Below are 20,847 nucleotides of genomic sequence, written 5' to 3' on the forward strand. Positions count from 1 at the left end.
AAACGCGTTGACGTTACAACATAGACTTGTAAAAAGTGTAACGAATCGAAAGATAGTGTTCACCCGCGTTTATCGTTATCATAATTACGAGTTACAAAAGCCAGAAACTGTACATATTTAAAGCAACGATATAAAACATCCATGAAAATTCTAAAACGATATTAAATATTCTTGTCTGTAACATACATGATTTCAGTATTTTTTTTATATATATACTGAATTAATCATTTATGTGTAATTATACTTTACATGATATGTATTTTGTATTACATTTCTTGAACATAGATAATTTTATGTTTAATCAATTTTACAATTAAATACCTTTGAAATTCTAGTCATTTTAGTATCAGTACTTGTTATTTATCCACGATATTCGAACATTCGAAATATAACAAATTCCTTACAATAAAAACACATTCTCAAGAAGTATTTAAAAATGAATTACAGAAACTAATAATTAGACTTAACACGAATAACGAATGAATATACGTTACACCAATATTTCGTTTCTTTATAAAGTTGCATACATACTTACAGTCATTTACTAAATATTTGGAATTTTACCAATAATTCCATTACTACGTGCATTAATAGTTTCATTCTTCACTGGAGCTTAAAAGATGGTAGAGTATTTAAAATTATTACAAGTTTAAAAGTACTTCCTAAAACATATTATTACGAATTAACGTACATAATAATGATTTGATTATGTTATGTATCAGTCATGAGATCTTTGTTCGATAATGTTTAAAGCTGCTTGACCTGCAGCTAATTGTAATGTAGTAGCTACGTAACTTCTACTATATCCTTTGTAAAAAAAGAAAGTAACAATTGTTAAGACTTTTTTGTAATGAATTTTTTTACTATATACAAATACAAGGGTATATTTAAACTGGCACCCTGAAGTTGATTTTCTTCGATTTAGCCCAGTACTCGTTGAAGTTATTTATATTATGATAGTACATTCAAATATATTACAATCCGTTTAGGTAATAACGTTTACAAAACGTAACTTAAAACGGTCTACTCAAATATTTTTAACATCGAAATGCTAAGAACTGAATTGACTATAAAAAAGGGCTATAGCGGGATCTTCGCACTCGCATGTGATCAATACGTCCCTAAATTTATCCAAAATTTGTAACAATTGCGATCTGCGGATATTTTCAAAATACATGATTTCTTCTAAGTGATGCCCCCCGTTAAAATAACGAAGGCGACACAATCTGTCCAGCAATTTTCTGTCGTCAGAGGGAATGTCGTACTCCTCCGACTGGTAATTGTATATTCCATTTTCTTTGTGCACGTTCATCGATAACTCTTCCTTTATATCAGACGCAGTTCCTTTCGGAGGATCATTTAAATTCCACGTGCTGCCACTTTCAGTGGCCTCGTTTAAATTATGATTTACTTCGTCCTTTGTATCCTTTGAAAAATAGACCTTTAGTTCAGAAATTTCACGTAAATGAGCCTTTTAAACTTACCAATGACACTCGACCGTGCACAGTTGGCATGTACTGCACATACGTATGCAATTGTAAGAGTAAATGATTCTTTAATAACCATATAATTATTTTTACTAATTGCGTTTGCTGTTGCGACTGATTCAAAGGATTTAACTTCTGGCTTATCGATGTTGGTAACGAGAAATCGCTAAGAACCTAAACTAATTGCCGATTAGAATTTTATTTTGCATCGAACATTAACAGAAATAACTTCTCCGTGCATACTTGTAAAAGACAAAGTCCTGGGAATTCCTCGGAAAATGCTTCCAGCAAGTGGTTCGTTATGACTGCGTCTGGTGATACAACGTAAACATTGCTCTCGCAAAGGGGATAAATTATCGTAGCTTTGGCCCAATAAACTAAGTGGCCAGTTAATTGAAAGACTTGAGTAAGCGTGAGGTCGGAATCAGCGGCCAAAGTTTGTAGACTTTTCAGTGGGCTGTACATTTGAATTAAACGTCTAAGCGCTGGGGAAGAATCTAACGGGAGCGAATCCAATAAATCTAACGGTTCGATCAGCAACAGTAAGCCATGATAAGGTCTTAAACTGTTTAAACATCTGCAATAAAATTCAATGTTTAATATATCACTTTAATCTTTAATTATTTATTTTACTACTAGCCTGTCTATTATTTCTGGATTAATAATAAATCCTTTCTTATGGGATTGATGAACTTTCTGTGGAAGACAGAAGCGCACTTGAATCCATTTATTAATCATAATATTAATAATACCAGAAGTACTGAGACTGCTAAACACAGACTTTAGGTCTCTCGCGAGCGAACTTCTTTGCAATATTAATTCGTACGGTGACTCGTCACAATCGCTCTCACCTTCTGATCTGGAAATATACATTAAACATATAAAAAGAAAATCCCAATCATCGTTGCTTTTACAAGATAACGCAAGCAACAATTCGATATACAGTGGCGTGCAAAAGTATTCGGCCACCCTTTAAAATCGCATAACTTTTTTTAAATTAATCCAAACGACTTGAGTTTTTTTTTAGAAGCTAGAATGATTAGTTTGCTAAGTGGTGTGATTCGTTGTTTTGAAAAAATGCACTTGGTCGGAATAGCAAAAAAAAAATACTAAAGGTAGTTTTTTAACTTTTTTTTTGTGAGCCTGTAATGAAAATTAAAAAATAAACGTTTGTAGGTTTAAGTTATATACATATTTAAATTTTCATGAAAATCGGTTAACGTTGCTCTGAGCTATAAACGCTTAAATATCGCAGAATAAGGTCGAAAATCGCTGAGAAATCATTTTTTGAGAAGTGCATTTTTTTCAAAACGAGGAAGTTAAACCGGTTTTTCATTTTTCACAAAAAATATAATTAAAATAGTAAATAAATATGTATTTGTACTTATTTTAAAAATGTTCAGTTTCCTTAATATTATGGAATTACAAAAATATAAAAAAATAAAATATACTCTATCTATACAAAACCAAATAAAAAAAAAATTGAAGTAACCAGAATCGGTAACAATACATACAATTTTTTAGTTCATTTAATATTTATGGATCTACAAAAATGTAACATAATAAAATAGACTGCATTCGAATTTTACAAATTTATAAATAAAAACTGCCAAACCCTACCTAGTAGCGACTTCGTCGTGAGTTGAAACCATAATCTTTATCTCTTCTGATAAAAATCCGCATCGCTTTTCTTCGTGCCTCAAAGCTATGCCGAGTCTGAAATGAATGATTCGTAAGACGTATCTGATCCGATTTCTTTGCATAAGCAGAATAATATATGACGAACCTTCTGCTCAAGTCGTAATAACATTTTACTATCGAGTGACTCGCTTGTGCTTGAAGAGCGAATACTATATTGAAGAGCATAGAAGAATTAACTTCCTTCAATCCACGGGATGGGATTAAAGTTGGATGGCCGACGAATCGGACGTCGTTCACTTTTAACTCGAACTTTTGTTCGCACAGCTCTGGCTTAACGGCGAACAACGTTGACAATACTTCGTCCGTTACTCCAGTTAAATTGCCATTACTTATATTCGAGGTTGGGAACGGTAGAGACTGTTGATGGGATTTGTTAAATATCAAATTATCTCGTAAATACGCTGCGCGAGCATTATAGTATCGTAATGTAGCCTGAAACTGACCTGCAGTAAATCTTCGGTAATAGTTAAAGAATAAGGATTCTTCCGTTTGGTACACTGATTGGAATCTCGGGTGTATTTCGCTACATGAGGATAACGAAACAAGAGCCTGTCACCTTTGCTGTCACTTTTCACGAGAATTATACTCAACGGATTTATCTCCATAACTGCGACTGGCTTATTGACGCAGAGGTTATGTCAAAGCGGACTGGCATTTAATGCGCATAAAGAGTCGAGGGATGAATTTGATTTTCATTGGATTTGAAAAATACAATGTTACAATAAAATTTGAATCCGATTCGCTATTATTTCAAGTATCAAGCGCAAATGCTACTTTTCCGATCGAAAGGTTTTTGACGCATCAGTCACAACAAACTGTTACCGGAACCACGCGGTTGCACGCTGTAGACTAAACTTGATTTCGAAATTAAATATACGCTTAATTAAAATGAGTTCGTTGGCGCAGAATTCGTGTCAAGACGCTAAAAGTGTTCGTTATAATGTTAAGTATAGTACGTGCGAACAGATAATGAGTTTACTTTATTTATTTGTTCTTTTGACTGCAGTTGTAACACGGTACGGATAGCTTATTATTCTTCACCCTCTTCGTATGTATATAAATAAGAGTTGATTAATTTTTTTCATTCTAATATTATATTTCTAAAGCATTCAGTAATTTATGTATTAATTTATTGTGAAAAGGATTTGATCATGACGGTTGTACGTGTTACATTTTCGCAGCAATTGAAGTATGTATTCAAGTTCGAAAACGATCATTATCTTCTACGATGCTTGGCTAGACGTCTGATCATACACGGGCCCATACTACTTGCAGCGTTAATTCAATGTTTAATTACCCTTCGTTTACGTATGATTATATTTCGCTTTCAAAGGGGAAAATAAATGAAATTTATATAAAAATTATACGAGCGCTACACACTCAATGAAATTGTAATACAATTAAGAATAAATAAGGGATATAACGACACATTATAAATTGTTATTTGTATACATTGGGATAACATTCTGAATAAAACGATAGACGAACATAAATCCTATTTTCAGTGCCTATTTTATAATATATTACTCATACGAATTTCGTTTGATGTATTAATAAATTATTTATTAATTGTCAATGATATTTTACTTTCCACTGTAAGCAACCGATTTCTCTCCTGCCTTGAATTCTTAAACGTCTCTTCGTATGGGGCAACATGAATTATTAAGATCTATGTTCGTGTAACACTTTTTATAATGACCTCTCGAATAGTCTGCCAAAGTATTTTACACCCGTTCTGAATCACATAGCATTTACGAAGGAAATATAACAGAAAAACAAGTATTTGAGCATTTCCTATTAAAAGCTGTGTGCCAGGGTGACTAATGATGCCAAATTTGTCGGAGGTATCTAAAAAAAACAATGAAAAATAAAAGCTGTATAAGTATCCATCAGACCTTGGTGATTTTTAGAAATTTCTTTTGCAACGGGGGGAGTTGCAGAGGCAAGAAATAAAACGCTCGAAAAATAATGACTCGAGTGTTCCAGGGCTAACGGCGTGGCATTGTTATCGGCAGAGGCGTGTACAGTAGTATACACCGTATACTAGACAGGCTACGAAAGTTTCCCTGCCGCTCAATACGACAACGCGTGCGCTTTTCTTACAGAGGAGCCAGCACGGCTACCCTAATGCTACTTCCACACAGGGTTGTTGCTTAACGGTGAGGGTCGCACTTTTTACATTTTCGTGGAGAAAAATGCGCGATACATCTATTCCGTCGTATCCTCGTGACTGACCAGTCTCGTGTGATGGCTCAAGAATAATCTGGCGACAGATAATAAAATACAAAGTGCTAATTAATCGTGAAACAAGGGTGCAAAGGCTAGATGAAGTGTACCAGTACACCTAAGTATCAAATATTATTTATCTGGATTAAAGTTCGTATAACACGCTCGTAATAATACGTCTACGTTCCCTAAAATAAGTAATCGTTAATTATTCCTGTCAGGTAGATTGTTTTTCCTTTCATTTTTACAAATTTATTTAGGACACAATGTTAAATGGACAAGGGCTGATAATTTCAGTTGTACTTGAAGTACAGTGAAAAGGGCTTAATTATGGGTAGTTTATTTTTCTAATGTAAATTGCAGATAAAGGGCCAGTGGTAACGATGAATAATTCGGGCTGCGCGTCCTGTACGCTCGAACCTCCGCCTGACATTCTTCATATACCACCGCCACCGTTCCCGGCCATTCTTCAGCAGAGCTCTGATTTTTACCCTCACACGGATCTACTGTCCTTTCCGCCGCATTTCAATGACAGCCCGTGCAAACATTTTTGCGACCGTCGCTCGGAAGGGGTGCAATACATCGAGATGCCCCAGCAAGGTCTACTTCCAGATTAATTGTGTTACATCTACTAAACGCTCGATAATTAATATTCACATTTTAATTTAAATCGTACATTCTAATTTACATTCTAATTTATTATAGTTATTTTGAAGGTAGAATAAGGTCTCGTATGTAACTACCCTTCTGTTTCTGATCAGGGCCGGCGTAAACTTTTGCGGGGCCGGGTTCCAAAATTGCGAGGAGCAAAAAAACGCATTTATATGTACTTCTAAATTTTATGATAATAAATATCTACGCATAGGGCCCCGCAAAATTTACGACGAGCTTCTCGTAGACCGCGGGGCCGGGGAACACGCTGAATAGTCCAGTGAAATCAGACGGAAATGTGCCCAATCTACGGAATAAATTCCAGCAAGCTGAATTTTGGTATGGGCCTTTATTTGGTCGTTTTGAACAATATGTCAAAAGTCCCAATCGATCCGACCGCCGCTAAAAATTTTACAGAGGGTTAAAAAAGCGGTTTTTCGCGAATATCTTGTTATCTAGCAGTTTTACGACAAAAATAGTTATTACGAAATTTATAGCTTAGGAAATTCTCTACAAAAAAGGTCGTACGAGTTTTTTTGTAGGAGTAATCATTTTCGTGTATGTCGGGTTACCAAGTTTCAACCCTCATACTTTTGACAAGGGCAGATCAAAATATTAAAAAAAATAATTATTTTTGTCGCAAAACTGCTAGATAACGAGATATTCGGGAAAATACGTTTTTTAACCCTCTGTAAAATTTGTAGCGGCGATCGGATCGATGGAGCCTTTGCATATTGTTAAAAACGACCAAATAAATGCCCATATCAAAATTTAGCTTGCTGGGATTTATTCCGAAGACAGATCCTAATTTCACTGGACTATGAGCCCGCCTCGCGCTGGCCCTGTTTCTGTTACGTACGTATCCTTCCTGTTTAAAGAGATAGTAATGATAAATACGCAAATAGAACGTAATATAAATTTTTCGAAGACTATTAAATCCCATTTGTCGATAATGTACATGCCACTGTATGTTATAAAATTTTAGGCACGGTTTTCGACGACACCTGGCTACTGGTATTGATATCATCCTGTGTTGGCGTCATCTTCATAGGCATAATACTAGCGACGTTACTGTTGAAATGCAAATTGTAAGTACATGCTTCCTTATTGTTTTATAAAGAGAATCAGTATGAAAGGGACTGGAGATATACAGTTAAATGTAGGCTATGCTGCGAGGGAGTCGTTTCGTAATTTTATAGAGTACTTGAAGAAAGGATGTTTAAGACTTGAAATATACCACAGTGGTCAATAAGGATCAGAAAATTAGATCTGCTATGATTAAAAGTGTATTTTCAAAATGGTAATAATATTATACATATAAGGTGTTTCAATTTCGGTATGATTCTACGTGAAAAACTAAGAAAAAAAATATAGAATCAGATTCTGTTATAACTCTGTTTTAAATACAGGCATACATTTCTTACATAATTTAATTCTAGTCGTACTAAGTATAGAACTATTAGGGCAGGGTGCTCGGAAAATTAATACTGCAACTATTTCTTAGGCCTCAACTGTTTTGTCTACTGCGAGAGATGTTCAAACAGTTAAATGACCTAGAATTGCAAAAGAGGGTAGAAATCATTCAAATAAAAGCGATTCTAATATTCCCAATGTAGAAATTCAAGACCCTCATGGATCGATTTATCGCTTAGATCTGGCGCCAGACCATCGTCGTGTTGCTCGCAGAGAATAGAAACAAGTGAAAGATTGCGCGCAGGTCTAAACCGAAGGGTCGGATCTTCCGAGGTGCCGCTAATTTATCGTTTGTTATCGTGCATTTGCCGTCCACCCAGTTGCGGATTTAGGCTCCTCCAAACCAACGCGAATATTCGCGGCGACAGCGATCATTTTGCCGCGAATCCGTCGCGGCAATTTTTTATACGTGACGGTTTATGGGCAGCCGCAGCGAAAATGTTTGAAAAAGCCGCCACGTATAGTAAGCTGCCGCGAATCTATAGCGGCAAAATGTTCGCGTTGGTTTGGGAGAGCCTTTTAGCGGGCGGCCGACGAGCAGTTACGGTACGACTTTACTCAAACACCATATTATTTTCTGTACTACTACACTTAGCCCGTTTTTAGTAAACTACCTCTTCATTTTCCCGAAAAGTGGACCCCCCGAGAACGTTTGCCACCTGGGCCTTGTTCCTTAAGTCCACCACTGCGCCAACCCCTTCATACAGAGCTAAAGAAATTGAACGATCTCACTATACATGATCGCCAGCGATTTATGATGCGATCCTTCCAGATCTCCAATCAGTTGTATGGCTAGAAAGATGTTTAGTACCTTCCATATGTGTACGTCAGATTTGCCGTTAAATTCTGAGGTCTGACGACAGATCCGACGATAAATCGAGCCGCCTGCGGGGGCCTTAACACAACTACTTATCTGCATGTGTTAAGCGCGCTAGGTAATGAAAAGACCAGATCCCCGAAGTTACAAAATAACCGATTATCGTTCTGTAGTAATAGAAATGGTAAGAGTGGGGTGATTTCCATGCCGAACGCAGCTTCCGGTATGCAAGCGAAAAACGGAAGGATTCAAAACGAAGCTGTCCTCTATCCTTGCGCGGCAGACGCTATGCAGGATAGCCGCGTTATGTGGGCCACACTCACGCCACGGGGAACCACCAGACACTATTTAGAGGAACATACCTATGAAACGATCGGCGGTGGACAATTCCACAAGCGCGCCTGTTCAACTACGCCAACCGAACATGTAAAACTTAAGGCAATCTACTGATATTACGTTTGTATACGTAGCCCAGTATCTTTATCCGTTTATCAGTTTGTGAAATTTCAATGTCGTTCCGTGTAAAGGGGAACCCAAGGGACGATGTTGGCATTGCACATGGTAATTCATGATATCTTCTATTTTCCTTAAATCATTCGAATGTGCTCGCTAAAACAAACAAGAGAACAAGAGGAAGAAGAAAAATAAGGCAAACAAGCAGATGGAGCTTATAAATCAAATATAAAAACGTTCATGGATTGCCAACTTCGCAAAAGTTTGTGTACATTTATGTTATACCTTGACCTTTTCGGTGCGAGTAAAGCTATAATCGATTACTAAGTCATACTTACGTAAACTCCCATCAAATATGTATCTTTGCTCCCTATATCTTGTTTTATACGAACCATAGACACTTGTTCGTTGTCACGATATGTAACAATGAGAATATTCTTCTACTGTATAACACCAGGTAGAGAAATTACTCACGGGAGTCCCATGCATTAGAATAACACTTCGGAGCTACTACTGTTGTATCGAAAGGGTTCATTATTGAATACATATTTGTATATTCTCTGTACGGAGCATGCCAACGTTTAAAATATCTGAAGGTAGGTCGTTGATTTTTCAGACTTATGCGGATCCGCCGGTTACTACACCTATTCAGAACCGGCCGAAGGATGATAAAGCTTTTGATAATACGGCGTTTGTAGACTACGAAGAGCCTCTGTCAATAAAGACTGATTATTACCAGCTGAATGACGTTTTGGAACCAACCGATTCAGGCAATGCTTTATTGCTAGTTGCCATTTCAATTGGTAACTCTAATTGGCGCGTTATTCTATGGTATATTTCAATTGTAGGCATCCTTACGATACAACAAAGAGGAACACTGCGCCCCCGTGTCAGTTCACCGACCAGAATCGAACATCCAAATTTACCTCCGCTTAATCTTCATCCACATAAACGTTCATCTCGTAAAGGTTCCGCTACACCGCAGGCTTCAGACACATTACTAAGAAGTAGCATTGCGTCATCCACATACATTCCTACCATATAGATTTCGTGTCTGGCCTCTGGCATATCTAAAGGCTTATACGATAAGCGATGTAAATCACCAGTACCATTTTCTATCCGTTACCTTCACATCTAACCACTCGAAGCACATAATAACTGTGTAAGTTAAATAAAGCGACATAGTCGTTGAAAAGTGTATGTAAATCACATACACCACTTTTTTTTATTAATTTATAAACTACAAAAATAGCAATGCGATGGAGTTAGATATAATGGGATATATATATAATACTATGCATATGTTAAATTTGTGTATGAAGTATCGTAATACGTAATAAAATTTCGAAAAGTACGAGTCCTGATAATTTAGATACTTTGGGTTTCAATGAAACTTGTATTATAGTGTATTATATTATATTTTGATTAATAGATGGCGTCAATAATTAATTAGATCACTTGTATGGATGCAATATAAGTCACTTATTAAAAAAATCAGAGATATTAGAAGAGGGCAAAAATACAACGAACATGTACTGTTCTATATCTTCATCATGCAATTATAAGGCGAAAATATGTAATGAAATATTTACGACTTATCATGAAACCTTATGCTTATTTTCTTCTGTGAACTTTCTTGCGTTGCTTTCAAATTTCTGTCTGTTAAATTTATACTCCTCGGCAATATCCGCCATTAAGGGATCATCGGGGTTTGGATTTCCTAATAAACATTGTACAGCATCCAAAAGGTTTTTTAAGCCAATGGAAGGGTTCCAATTGCCTTTAGGTGGCATATTTAAAAGATCCATACAAATGCGACCTTTGTCATCAATATTTGGATGATAAACAGGTGTTTGAAAAGTAATTCTTGGAGGCTCAAATGGATATTCAGCGGGTATGTTAATTGCTAGCTGAAAAATGCCATCATTATACGGGCTCCCACGTGGTCCAACAATTGTTGCAACAAGGTTATCAAAATTATCAGACTTTGGATAACAAGAAATCCCTTCTGTAGGATTCTGTGCGAGTCGTTCTAGTTCACGTTTTAATCTATTAGACCTTTGCATTATGTTACCTTTAAAAAAACAATTTTTCTGTTACAACTTTATTCTTACGAATTTTTCAATGGTATGTTATATATGATATTACGAGTATGTGTATGAAAATTATAATTGTATAAATAATACGACCTTCCATTACATTTTAATAGAAAGATGATACATTTGTTGTAATATATTTATTATACAGGGTGTTACTCTGCTGATAGGCAATACTCTAGGGGATGATTATACAGGCGAAAATAAGACGAAAATCATGAGTGACGAAATTGCGGTAAAGCTTTCGTTTTTGTGAAAATTGACTTTAAATTTCAGCTAAATACGCTTGCACCACCGTAGACGCCTGGATTTCATTGAGAGTAGTAACAGCCTACCTACATTTATTTTATACATCCTCGAATTACAATTACATAAAATAATATATTACGTTTAGTCATCCCTATTTACAACCTTCAATGTTTTTCTGGTATTTTTTGTACGCTTCGTTATATCACTTACCTATTCAAATTATGATTTATTCTTGGATGCAATTGCTCGACTGCAGTTTATTTATAATCTAATGTTTTGATTCAGCAATATATACAGTTATTTTACTTAACAATTATACTGACAACAAATGTTACATATTGCGCGCGAAAACACAACCAAACGCAGCATTCAAATGTCAGTTCGTTAGTGGTAAATAGCGCCGCGCGGCGCTCAGTGGCGCTGTCGTTCGTGCCATGGAATCTCATGTCATAGATAGAAATGCCGTTTTCCGTAGTGTGTCTCAGGCTTAGGCCGGTATTCTCAGTCGCTACTTATTCTTAAGCAAATGCTTAAGCATTCGGCATCCTTTACTAGCTACTAAGTTAATAGAGGATGCCGCATGCTTAAGCATTTGCTTAAGAATAAGTAGCGACTGAGAATACCGCCCGTAGACATGGACATAGGAATATTGGGAAATACGGTGAGAGCGCCATCTACTAAAGTAAGCTCGTAATCGGGTCAATCGCGTTACAGGACAACCAACTTCGCACGATTCACGAGCAGAACCCTTTTGGGTTCCACGGACACCAGACCACATTGAAATTCTCTCAAACAGTCAGAATTCCCAGCCGGCCCCGCAACAAAATTCTTTATAACGCGCTCTCTTTCGTTAAACAGTGAAACTGTTGAAACGCTTGATTCGCCCTCTATCGAAGTAACGCGCAGTTACTTGTCAAATGTATACGAGAGAACAGGTCTTCGTTTTGTCAACGGAAACGTATATACTTGAACATCAATTTGCGAATCAATAGTTTGCAAATATAAGCAGCGTATCGTACACACGCATGGGCATCAAAGCAGTAATAATTTAAAGAGAAATAAATCGATGCGAATATAAGGGATTCGAGAAAATGCAGAACTTAGGCGGCTGACTCGATTCTTATGAAATTTACTTTAACCTACAAGTGAATTCCGGAAGTCAAGTAAAGAAAGAAGAAAGTCGCCATTTTATGTTCGTGGTGAAGAGGATAAAGACTCCTTGAATGACGGCTTGATTCAAGCTGAATAGGCTTTGTGTGATTATTGTTCTTTTGTTTTTTTCTCCTATCATTCGTTCGGCTCTGCCGTGTTAAACAGCGTTGATGATTGGGATTCCGCGTGACGATCGACATAAGATCACGGTTAAAATCCGCAACAATATGAAAAGAAGCTCCAGTCGAGACACTCCGCCTCCTCGCGTCAAACGGAGTAGATCCTCAATGGGACGGTAAATCTTTTCACAAATCTATTTATGTAACGAGAACTGGTAAACGTAGGCTATATTCTTTCGTCCAGTATTCTGTATTATAATTGATGAGGTTACTACAACAATTAAGTATATTTGTTTCGTTATTCACGAACGTTAAAGATACTGGCGAGCATGTACACAGTGAAATTATACCGCGTTTCCGGTTATCATTGCCATAGAAATTAATGTCTGGTAAGAATCGTGTTACTAATTTACAGGTACGATGATTCCAGTGACGAACGTATAACGCCTGAAAGAATCCGTCGTCGCAGTAGGGGTGCAAGAAGTCCAAGTCCCCCGACACGTGCCTCGTCCCACGCTCGTTACGTAGAGTCCAGTTCCCACAGAGATGATTATTTAAGGGCACCCAGGGAACTACCTCCGGAACGCCCATACAGTTACAAAGTCCTTTGTATCAGTTCGATCCACCCGAAAGCCAGTGACGAAGTGATTAAAGATACTCTTTACAGAGAGTACAAGAAGTTCGGAGATTTTTCCATTAGAATTTCTCACGAACTAGACGAGCGTGTTGCGTACGTTTGCTTCAGAAGTTCGGAAGATGCCAGAGACGCGAAGCACGCGAAGCCAAGAATCATTATGTACGACAAAGTGGCGCTTGTCGAGCCAGTGTACGAGAGACCCGACACTTATCGTCGCCCGAGATCGATCACGCCGCCTGACTACGAGAGATATTACGCCAGGAGTCCTGGTCCGACGGATAGGCATAGACCATTAGAAAGGTATGAAAGAGTTTACGGACCCCCGGTTGGATTACCTCCACCGCACAGAGAAATGAGACGCGAAGCGATTCCTCCACCTCATCATGAATTTGTTAGGCCGCCAATCCATCATGGTCCACCGCACGTTCATCCCGGTCCACCCCATCACTACGGTCCGCCGAGACACATGATGATACGGCATCCAGTTCACGGGTTCGAACGCGTGGAAAATAAAAAGGACAAATTCCCGAATTATTTGCATCATGTCTCTCCGGAGGACGATCCCCTGGCAACGAGAACTCTCTTTGCAGGAAACTTGGAGATCAATATCACAGAGGAGGAGTTAAGGAGGATTTTCAGTAAATATGGAATTGTTGACGATATTGATATCAAGCGACCACCGCCAGGGACAGGCAATGCTTATGCTTTTGTCAGATTTCAGACTTTAGACATGGCACATAGATGTAAAGTTGAGCTATCCGGGCAATACATAGGGAAATTCCAATGTAAAATTGGTTACGGAAAGGCCACACCTACTACGAGAATCTGGGTCGGCGGTTTAGGACCATGGACCTCTGTACCGCAATTAGAGAGAGAATTCGATCGATTTGGAGCGATAAAGAAAATAGATTACATAAAAGGCGATAGTAACGCTTACATACTGTACGATTCGATCGATGCTGCTCAGGCTGCTGTAAAAGAGATGAGAGGATTTCCTCTGGGCGGGCCAGACAGAAGGCTGAGAGTAGACTTTGCGGATGTAACTCCAGGATTTGGATTTAAGCCAAGGCCATACCCAGAAGAAAGTGGAGAATTTAGACCGAGGCCGGTAGATTATGATTCGTCTTACGATCCTTACGGACCGGACAGCGACTTCGGCTACGGGCCGAGAGGTTTCCGAGGCAGAGGATCTGCTCCGTGGCACGAGAGGAGAGGTGGAGGAAGAGGAGGCTATCGTGGAACTTATCCAGAGAGTTACATGAGAGACGAAGCTGATTGGTCCAGCCGCAGACCGCCTCCGGAGTTAGAGTACGAAGCTCCGAGAAGTTTACGCAGATCTTTGTCAAGGGAGCCGGGCGTAGATAGGTCAAGGTCAAGGTCTCCTCGCAGAAGGCAAATCGATTCAGACTCAGATTCGGAGAATACTCGCACTGGAATGCTTTCCACTTCTCGCACGCTACCTGAAGTTGCAAGGAAATCAATAGCAGTATGGCAGGGGGCACTAATCTTAAAGAATTCTCTATTTCCAGCCAAATTCCATTTAACCGATGGCGACACAGAGATAATAGACGCGTTAATGAAAGACGAAGATGGGAAGCATATGTTAAGGATCACGCAAAGATTGCGTTTAGATCAGCCGAAATTAGACGATGTGTCGAAAAGAATTCAGACTTCCAGTTCGCATGCTATTTTCTTAGGATTGGCTGGCTCGAGTACAGTTATTTCTACGGACGATGCCAACGTCCAGACCAGACCACTGCGGAATCTGGTGTCATATTTGAAACAGAAAGAGGCAGCTGGTGTCATCTCGCTCCTTAACAAAGATACAGAAGGGACTGGAGTTCTCTACGCATTCCCACCTTGTGCGTTTTCTACAGAGTTGTTAAAGAGAACCTGTCCAAGCCTCAGTGAAGAAGGACTCAAGGAGGATCACCTGGTAATCGTCGTTGTTAAGGGGGGTAGCGCCTAAGTTTTCTTTATGGTCAAGATTTAGGATATATATATATATACATATATAGATATTTACATAACATACATACATGCATATATGCTTATACTAGCTAGGGTGTTTAGTACCATCGCTTTAAATATATTATTTGCAATTTTTAAAGAAATATTTCATACGAAATGTGTAGTGTCGAGGAATTTGTAAATAAGAACTTTTTATACGCTTTACTTTCACAGTCACATCCTTGATTCTACAGATTTTATTAAGCTTTCAAGATGTCAGAAATAAAGACACGGAGCCACCAAAATCATTTATAAAGTCATGCGTTGCGCATAAAGTGGAGAAATTGATTATTTTAGAAATACATATACGTTGAAGTGAATTTATTAAGTACTAACATTATTAGGTAAAAAGAGTAACAAACAGAACGAGACAAATTTAAAACTCACCTGAAGCAGTGTCACGGAATTTGAGTTTAAATCGGAATAAAAAGCAATGGAATTTGTTCGATAAGCTACGTAAATAGGATATAGACATTAAACTAAAAGCTGAAAGTAAAATTTCGGAAGCTCATTAAATTACATTTAAGTGTAAGCTATGATTCACATTAAAGTCGTAATGATTAGAACTTCGAATAATACGATGCTACGAACATTGTAAAATTAAATTAGTCTTGTGTGAATAATTTCTTTAAATTGCAAATAACGAAATGGTAAAGGAGATACTAAACATATAAGCTTGTATATGCGTTGAAAGCGTCAAATTTCTATGAATCTGAATTGCTGAGGAAAGTTAAGATAGCAGTAAGAATGAGAGCAAAAATTTAGTGTAACATATTTTTTTAATTTATGATTAAACATTTGTACTAACTCTTATCGTAATAACATCGTTGGTTTTTATATACGTATACCTATTTCTTTTCATTAATTCAACAGTTCGCGAGGAAGTTAATAGCAAAGCAATTCAGCATTCGACTTTTGATGCAGGCACTTAGTTAAGGTGTCCTAATTATCACAGATAACTCCTAAGGATTTTAGATTTAACATGTACTATAATTATACGCTCCTATGCGTGTAAAACGCAGCTCTTTCATATTCAAGTGGAACCCCTTAAATGACATTCAGTTTCTAAATTTCATTTCAATATTATTTTTTTTTTCACCCGACATCGTATCGTTCGAACGAAAATCTTACTCGTAGTAACAATCGAATATGAAAGGTCTGGCTGAATTATATTTGATACGGTAATTAAGTATAATTAATTGTAAAACTGCATTTTATGATTATGTAGAATTATCAGTGTGATATATACATAATAATAATTATATAAGTGAATTGTGCGGACGTGTTCTGAAAAGTGAACTGAAGAAAGTGCATGGACAGAATTCTAAAATGCCTCTCTGTGCTTTTCTCCCAGTGAAAAAGGACAGAATCGTTTCTCTCGAAAGGACAGTGTTTGGTGATGAATAATTGAAAAGCGTAAAAGAAAAAAAAACAAAAACAAATGTGTACAGTGAAATGTAAAAAAAAACCGAGTGTTTGTGCTTGGCGACCGATACTGTGACGCTCTTTTAAGCAGCTATTTTTAAAAGTGCGTTACAGCACGGCGCATCCGAAGGTGCAGTGGTTTAATCACACAAATAGTGTCGGAGCAACAAATAGATGACCATTACGCTGACTTAATGCGTTCGTTATTCCTAGTTTACCTACCAAAGTTTCAGTGGCGTCAAATGAAAATAATGATTCTTACATTAAAAATAATGTAAATGATTCTTACCAGGAAGATGCATTCGGCAATTTCAGTGGCATTAACGGAAGTAACAATTCGCTCGATAGGAAAAGGAAATTTTCCAGGAAGAGATATTTTGGTTGATTTCAGTGGTATCAAAGGAAAGAGAAAAATGATTGTTACGTAGCGAAGTTTAGTTACATCATTATGAAATGCATGCTGTGACTCGGCGATCAGTCGCACGGGTTTTGAACACAAGTTCCCTTGTGAAGTTGATCGTGAATTTGGTGGTGTGATTTTCCTTGTTTTTCTCTGCTTTTTATTTTCAAGAAGATTTGTCCCATTCCGCTTAGATCGATTGTGCAATTAGTGTTTTCTGTGGTCTGTGGCCATTCCTGAAACTTTAATTCCTAAACGGTAACGATTAAAATATTTTAAAACACAGGTAGCGTTTTCGAATCTTGTATCCTGGCAGAAACAGTTGTGTCGAATTTAAAAGTGAAGACTTGCCGGTGCTGTTTTGAAGTGTTTCTCTTTTAACTCGGACGTTTTAAAAACTAAATAAATTTGAAGAAATAAAGGTTTGTTTCAGAGCCATCGCTGCGAAAGGGTTTGGATAGAAGAAAACGTCTACTGTCCACTGTATTTTACAATTTGTACGAATAAACGAAATAAGATTGGCAAATACATTAGAGCTCGATTTTTTAATATTGAAATAATACATGGAATAAAGCATATATATTATATCCTAATTAGTAGTACCATTTAACAGTGGAAGTGGGAATTAGATGGCAGTATTTTGAGCATTCTACACGATTGGAGATAAGTTAGTGTGCAAGTGTGTGAATTTATTAGAAGCCTGCTACTTTCACCATAAATGGCACATCTATGACATTTAATTCCTATCAAACTTCTCACTCCCGAGAAGTAATTGAAATCATTAAAATTACATCGAAATATCAGTGTCTTTATTCTAAGTCATATAATTACAATTCCTAAAAATTATACAATCAAGTTCAGATACAATTACAAAGCTAGCAATCATTAATTTTATTTCACTTCTTTTGGACGTAGAATTATTATCACAGAAACAGGTTAACTTTGCTATACAGCTAAGTAAATATATATGTACATACGTATGAGTGAACATGTGCATCAGTTCAGAAATATAATTCCACCCAACCATAAATTAGACAATTAGTTATTAGTCATTCATAATATATTACGACTGGGTTGGATCCATAAAAAGGGCCCGTTTCTCCTAATCAATTAACGTTAATTCATTTTAATAACATACATGTGCAATTATTTAGATATTTTATATTTGAGGCAGTGAGAGCAACAACGGACTAACTCACATTGAAAACAATTTTTTTTCGTATTTTACATTAGTAGTAGGATGGCGAGGAAACTGGCAACCTGCGGTAGCCGGTTTAGAGTGGGGCAGGCTACTCACGTCCCCGCATGCGCGTGACGACGTCACGACCGTCGAACCAATCAACGCCAAGATCGTTTCTCATGAATAATCCATTATTAATTTTAATACAAATTAAGTGTGTAAATAAAAATATCAAAAATATCAAACATTAAAAATCGTACAAAAAAATTCAAAGACCGCTACAAACAAAAACACGTCCAATTAGTTACCCCTTAATTCCGATTTGTGCATGCACTACATTAAACATAAAATCATAAAAAAAGGAAACCAGAGCATTAGATTCTGAGGCTGCAGAACTAATATATAAATGAATAAAAATTTAATTCCTCAGTTTGTGAAAGTAATGATACAGGGAAAACTAGCTTATTGTTTATCAGCGCCGTGAATTTTAAAAAGAGCATTATATAAAGTATTTAAATAAACAGTTTTCAAAAGCATTTCGCAACAATTATGGTTAAAAAATTGAAAAAAGTAAAATTTGGTAAATTTTCCACCATTAGAAGGGAATAATTTTTCAAATTGCATTCCGATATCTTTTGTAGTGCAAAAGTTATGCGAAAAGAGCCCCAAATTCTTCAACCCGGGTCACTAACGCGTCAGCGTGGTCTAAAGGCGCGTATCGTCGTTGCGAGACTGCAGCGCGAGGCACGCCTCGCGCAGTGGAGAGTCTGTGGAGACTACCTCGACATGGTCACTTTGCAAAGCAACCTCGTGATGCTCCCGTGGCAGCCTTTCGCTGTACATACATAACACAGCTAGTACAGAGTGAAAGGGCTAATAGGAAGAAGGATAGGTTCACCCATTATCTTTTATTTCCCTCGGACCACTGTCGCCCAGTTTGTTTAGAGCTCAATAGTGAGCACTCGCCAAAATCCGTGGTGAAAAATAAGCTTTGATAACCCCACGCCTATAGTCCCAGTTTCCGCTGCGTCCCACCATGCATTTTCTCCGACACGTGCATTTTATGAATATGGCCTGCTAATCTCGCTTTGGAAGACAGCTTTACTTTGCACACGTCGCACTCGTATCTCTGCCCTAAATGTTTAATTCGTATATGAAAGTCCAGATTACGTTTTAAATAATAACTTCTATTGCATCCGTTGTACAGACAATGTACAACTGATCTGTTTTCCACATGGATTCTAGAATGAAGCCTTAAATGATATTTCTTGTTGAACACTTTGCTGCAATCCTTACACTTATAGCCTAAAAATAAAAGTTAGTTAAAGAAATCTCTGCCAATACCGGGAACAATGAATAACGTCATGTTAGTTTATGACGAAACATTTCGCCGCTACATTAATAAATATATATTAATTTTAATAAATACTTACTAAATACATGTGTCTTTACATGAGCACAAAGAAGCAACCATTTCCCAAAAATTTCAGCACATCCCGGCACAGTACAGGGATAAATTTTCTTTCCCTCTTCGTGACTCGTTTTGTGCCTCTTGAATGCTTTCGTGTTCGTAAAGCTTTTATTACATCGATCGCAATTATACAGCTGTCCAATATGGGTCGATATGTGCGTCGCAAGTTGATGCTTGTTAGCGAAGGTTTTATTGCATTCTTTGCAAGTCAGTTTACTGCAATCGCTGTGCATCGTGTTATAATGACGCTTCAGATTATGTCGATTACTAATGGATAATAGACACTCGGGACATCTTAAATCAAGGTGACGTGAAAAGCATATTCGATTGGCCAGAAATTCCACTAATACAAACTATACTTACTGGTACGTCTTCTTCTGTATACTATGAGTTTCTGTATGACGCTTCAGATGAGAGGAATTCGTGTAAGCTTTATCGCAGCCAGGATGATTACATTTATAACGTCTCTGAAATGAAATGAAACTATGAAATTCCAAAGCAGCTGAAATTGAAGAGGATAAAGTAATTAATACCTCTCCAGTGTGAAGACTAATATGCCTGGCCAATCGGGATCGCCTAGTAAACACCGCATCACATCCATCGTATGTACATTTATGTCTTTTCAAATCCATCTTTGTCCGAGTAAACTCAATGTCGGTTTTTCCTATCACACTGCAATTCTCAGTTTCAGAGAGAACACTATCGGACTCTGAGGTTTTTCCCTGTCCCATTATATCGTAGTCGTAGATATTGTTTTCCTAAACATGTGTTCTACAATTCATAATTGCTATCTAAATGTTCCTCAAAAGTAATAATGTTCTAAATATACTTCCGTGTAATAAAAGCATTGTAAGATATAAGCAAATCCTAGGCTCTTAACCTTTTACATTTCGGCGAATATTTCTACTATTTTTTAACATAAAAAAAGAATGCATGAGTTACCCCAACAGGATCTCAAAAGTTGTTTCTTTTCATAAGAAAAGTCTATTTGAAAAAATTTTACACAATCAACGCGTGCGCGCTCATAGGAGCTCGTGTCATGGCTGTGATCAGCTGTGATAGTCTGTGATCAGAATCCCTTATATCCAGAGTTAGGAGTGATGGGACCTAAGTGATGGAGGGGGAAACACCTAGTGGAGCGGTGGTAATGTGTGCGCAAACTGACGCCAGCGCCAAGCCAGTCAAGTGGCCCCAATGCGAAGCCAGCCACGGCCAATCAGCGTCTCCGGGAAATAGATTGTCGACGCTGGTTGGCCGTGGCTGGCTTCGCGTTAGGGCCACTTGATTGGCTTGGCGCTGG

At 37.5% G+C, this 20,847-nt stretch overlaps 5 protein-coding genes across 12 annotated transcripts; 2 read left to right on the forward strand and 3 right to left on the reverse strand.

The window, feature by feature from the left end:
- Positions 1–340: 340 nt before the first annotated feature.
- Positions 341–4,151, reverse strand: Nprl3 (GATOR complex protein Nprl3). Its single transcript, XM_076811393.1, has 7 exons — positions 3,632–4,151; positions 3,274–3,545; positions 3,108–3,203; positions 2,128–2,346; positions 1,731–2,064; positions 1,485–1,661; positions 341–1,426 (listed from the first exon to the last, which is right to left on the reverse strand). Exons 1-7 carry the CDS (start codon positions 3,791–3,793, stop codon positions 1,052–1,054), a joined length of 1,635 nt encoding a protein of 544 aa, XP_076667508.1. The 5' UTR covers positions 3,794–4,151; the 3' UTR covers positions 341–1,051.
- A 1,068-nt stretch (positions 4,152–5,219) lies between these two features.
- On the forward strand, positions 5,220–10,181 carry LOC143368557 (uncharacterized). Of its 4 annotated transcripts, none has more exons than XM_076811395.1 (6): positions 5,220–5,347; positions 5,778–6,014; positions 7,051–7,153; positions 8,529–8,793; positions 9,425–9,578; positions 9,657–10,181. In XM_076811395.1, exons 2-6 carry the CDS (start codon positions 5,798–5,800, stop codon positions 9,851–9,853), a joined length of 936 nt encoding a protein of 311 aa, XP_076667510.1. In that variant the 5' UTR covers positions 5,220–5,347; positions 5,778–5,797; the 3' UTR covers positions 9,854–10,181. The 4 variants fall into 4 exon arrangements, with proteins under 4 accessions (XP_076667510.1, XP_076667509.1, XP_076667512.1 ...); XM_076811394.1 differs by lacking the exon at positions 5,220–5,347 and adding an exon at positions 5,373–5,564; XM_076811397.1 differs by lacking the exon at positions 5,220–5,347 and adding an exon at positions 5,373–5,564 and having other exon boundaries at positions 8,529–8,781.
- A 160-nt stretch (positions 10,182–10,341) lies between these two features.
- LOC143368558 (ubiquitin-conjugating enzyme E2 T) lies at positions 10,342–11,525 on the reverse strand. Of its 2 annotated transcripts, none has more exons than XM_076811399.1 (2): positions 11,364–11,525; positions 10,342–10,882 (listed from the first exon to the last, which is right to left on the reverse strand). In XM_076811399.1, exon 2 carries the CDS (start codon positions 10,872–10,874, stop codon positions 10,407–10,409), a length of 468 nt encoding a protein of 155 aa, XP_076667514.1. In that variant the 5' UTR covers positions 10,875–10,882; positions 11,364–11,525; the 3' UTR covers positions 10,342–10,406. The 2 variants fall into 2 exon arrangements, with proteins under 2 accessions (XP_076667514.1, XP_076667515.1); XM_076811400.1 differs by lacking the exon at positions 11,364–11,525 and adding an exon at positions 11,008–11,223.
- Positions 11,526–12,059: 534 nt separating this feature from the next.
- Nito (RNA-binding protein spenito) lies at positions 12,060–16,686 on the forward strand. Of its 3 annotated transcripts, XM_076811502.1 has the most exons (3): positions 12,061–12,600; positions 12,840–13,361; positions 13,458–16,686. In XM_076811502.1, exons 1-3 carry the CDS (start codon positions 12,476–12,478, stop codon positions 15,028–15,030), a joined length of 2,220 nt encoding a protein of 739 aa, XP_076667617.1. In that variant the 5' UTR covers positions 12,061–12,475; the 3' UTR covers positions 15,031–16,686. The 3 variants fall into 3 exon arrangements, with proteins under 3 accessions (XP_076667616.1, XP_076667617.1, XP_076667615.1); XM_076811501.1 differs by having other exon boundaries at positions 12,060–12,600; positions 12,855–16,686; XM_076811500.1 differs by having other exon boundaries at positions 12,840–16,686.
- On the reverse strand, positions 15,699–20,278 carry LOC143368603 (uncharacterized). Of its 2 annotated transcripts, XR_013085262.1 has the most exons (5): positions 20,081–20,278; positions 19,911–20,014; positions 19,510–19,841; positions 18,096–19,381; positions 15,699–17,998 (listed from the first exon to the last, which is right to left on the reverse strand). XR_013085262.1 is itself a non-coding variant. In XM_076811503.1 (4 exons), exons 1-4 carry the CDS (start codon positions 20,276–20,278, stop codon positions 19,083–19,085), a joined length of 933 nt encoding a protein of 310 aa, XP_076667618.1. In that variant the 3' UTR covers positions 15,699–19,082. The 2 variants fall into 2 exon arrangements, 1 of the variants encoding a protein (XP_076667618.1); XM_076811503.1 differs by having other exon boundaries at positions 15,699–19,381.
- Between the last annotated feature and the right edge of the window lie 569 nt (positions 20,279–20,847).

This window comes from Andrena cerasifolii, chromosome 4 (genome assembly GCF_050908995.1).
Source record: "Andrena cerasifolii isolate SP2316 chromosome 4, iyAndCera1_principal, whole genome shotgun sequence".
NCBI classification, from domain to species: Eukaryota; Metazoa; Arthropoda; class Insecta; order Hymenoptera; family Andrenidae; genus Andrena; species Andrena cerasifolii.

Bases quoted from the DNA above. Each gene is read 5' to 3' on its own strand.
- Nprl3 (XM_076811393.1), bottom strand. From the start codon at position 3,793: ATGGAGATAAATCCGTTGAGTATAATTCTCGTGAAAAGTGACAGCAAA. The intron at 3,546-3,631 runs GTCAGTTTCAGG...TCCCATCAACAG, and splicing joins TTACCGAAGATTTACTGCAG to TCTCTACCGTTCCCAACCTC. The intron at 2,347-3,107 runs GTAGGGTTTGGC...GTATATTTCCAG, and splicing joins CACGACGAAGTCGCTACTAG to ATCAGAAGGTGAGAGCGATT.
- LOC143368557 (XM_076811395.1), top strand. From the start codon at position 5,798: ATGAATAATTCGGGCTGCGCGTCCTGTACGCTCGAACCTCCGCCTGAC. The intron at 7,154-8,528 runs GTAAGTACATGC...ATCGTTCTGTAG, and splicing joins TTACTGTTGAAATGCAAATT to TAATAGAAATGGTAAGAGTG. The intron at 9,579-9,656 runs GCAATGCTTTAT...TTTCAATTGTAG, and splicing joins TTTGGAACCAACCGATTCAG to GCATCCTTACGATACAACAA.
- LOC143368558 (XM_076811399.1), bottom strand. From the start codon at position 10,874: ATGCAAAGGTCTAATAGATTAAAACGTGAACTAGAACGACTCGCACAG.
- Nito (XM_076811500.1), top strand. From the start codon at position 12,476: ATGATTGGGATTCCGCGTGACGATCGACATAAGATCACGGTTAAAATC. The intron at 12,601-12,839 runs GTAAATCTTTTC...ACTAATTTACAG, and splicing joins AGTAGATCCTCAATGGGACG to GTACGATGATTCCAGTGACG.
- LOC143368603 (XM_076811503.1), bottom strand. From the start codon at position 20,278: ATGGGACAGGGAAAAACCTCAGAGTCCGATAGTGTTCTCTCTGAAACT. The intron at 19,842-19,910 runs GTAAGTATAGTT...CCTTGATTTAAG, and splicing joins ATACAGAAGAAGACGTACCA to ATGTCCCGAGTGTCTATTAT. The intron at 19,382-19,509 runs GTAAGTATTTAT...TTTTATTTTTAG, and splicing joins TGTAAAGACACATGTATTTA to GCTATAAGTGTAAGGATTGC.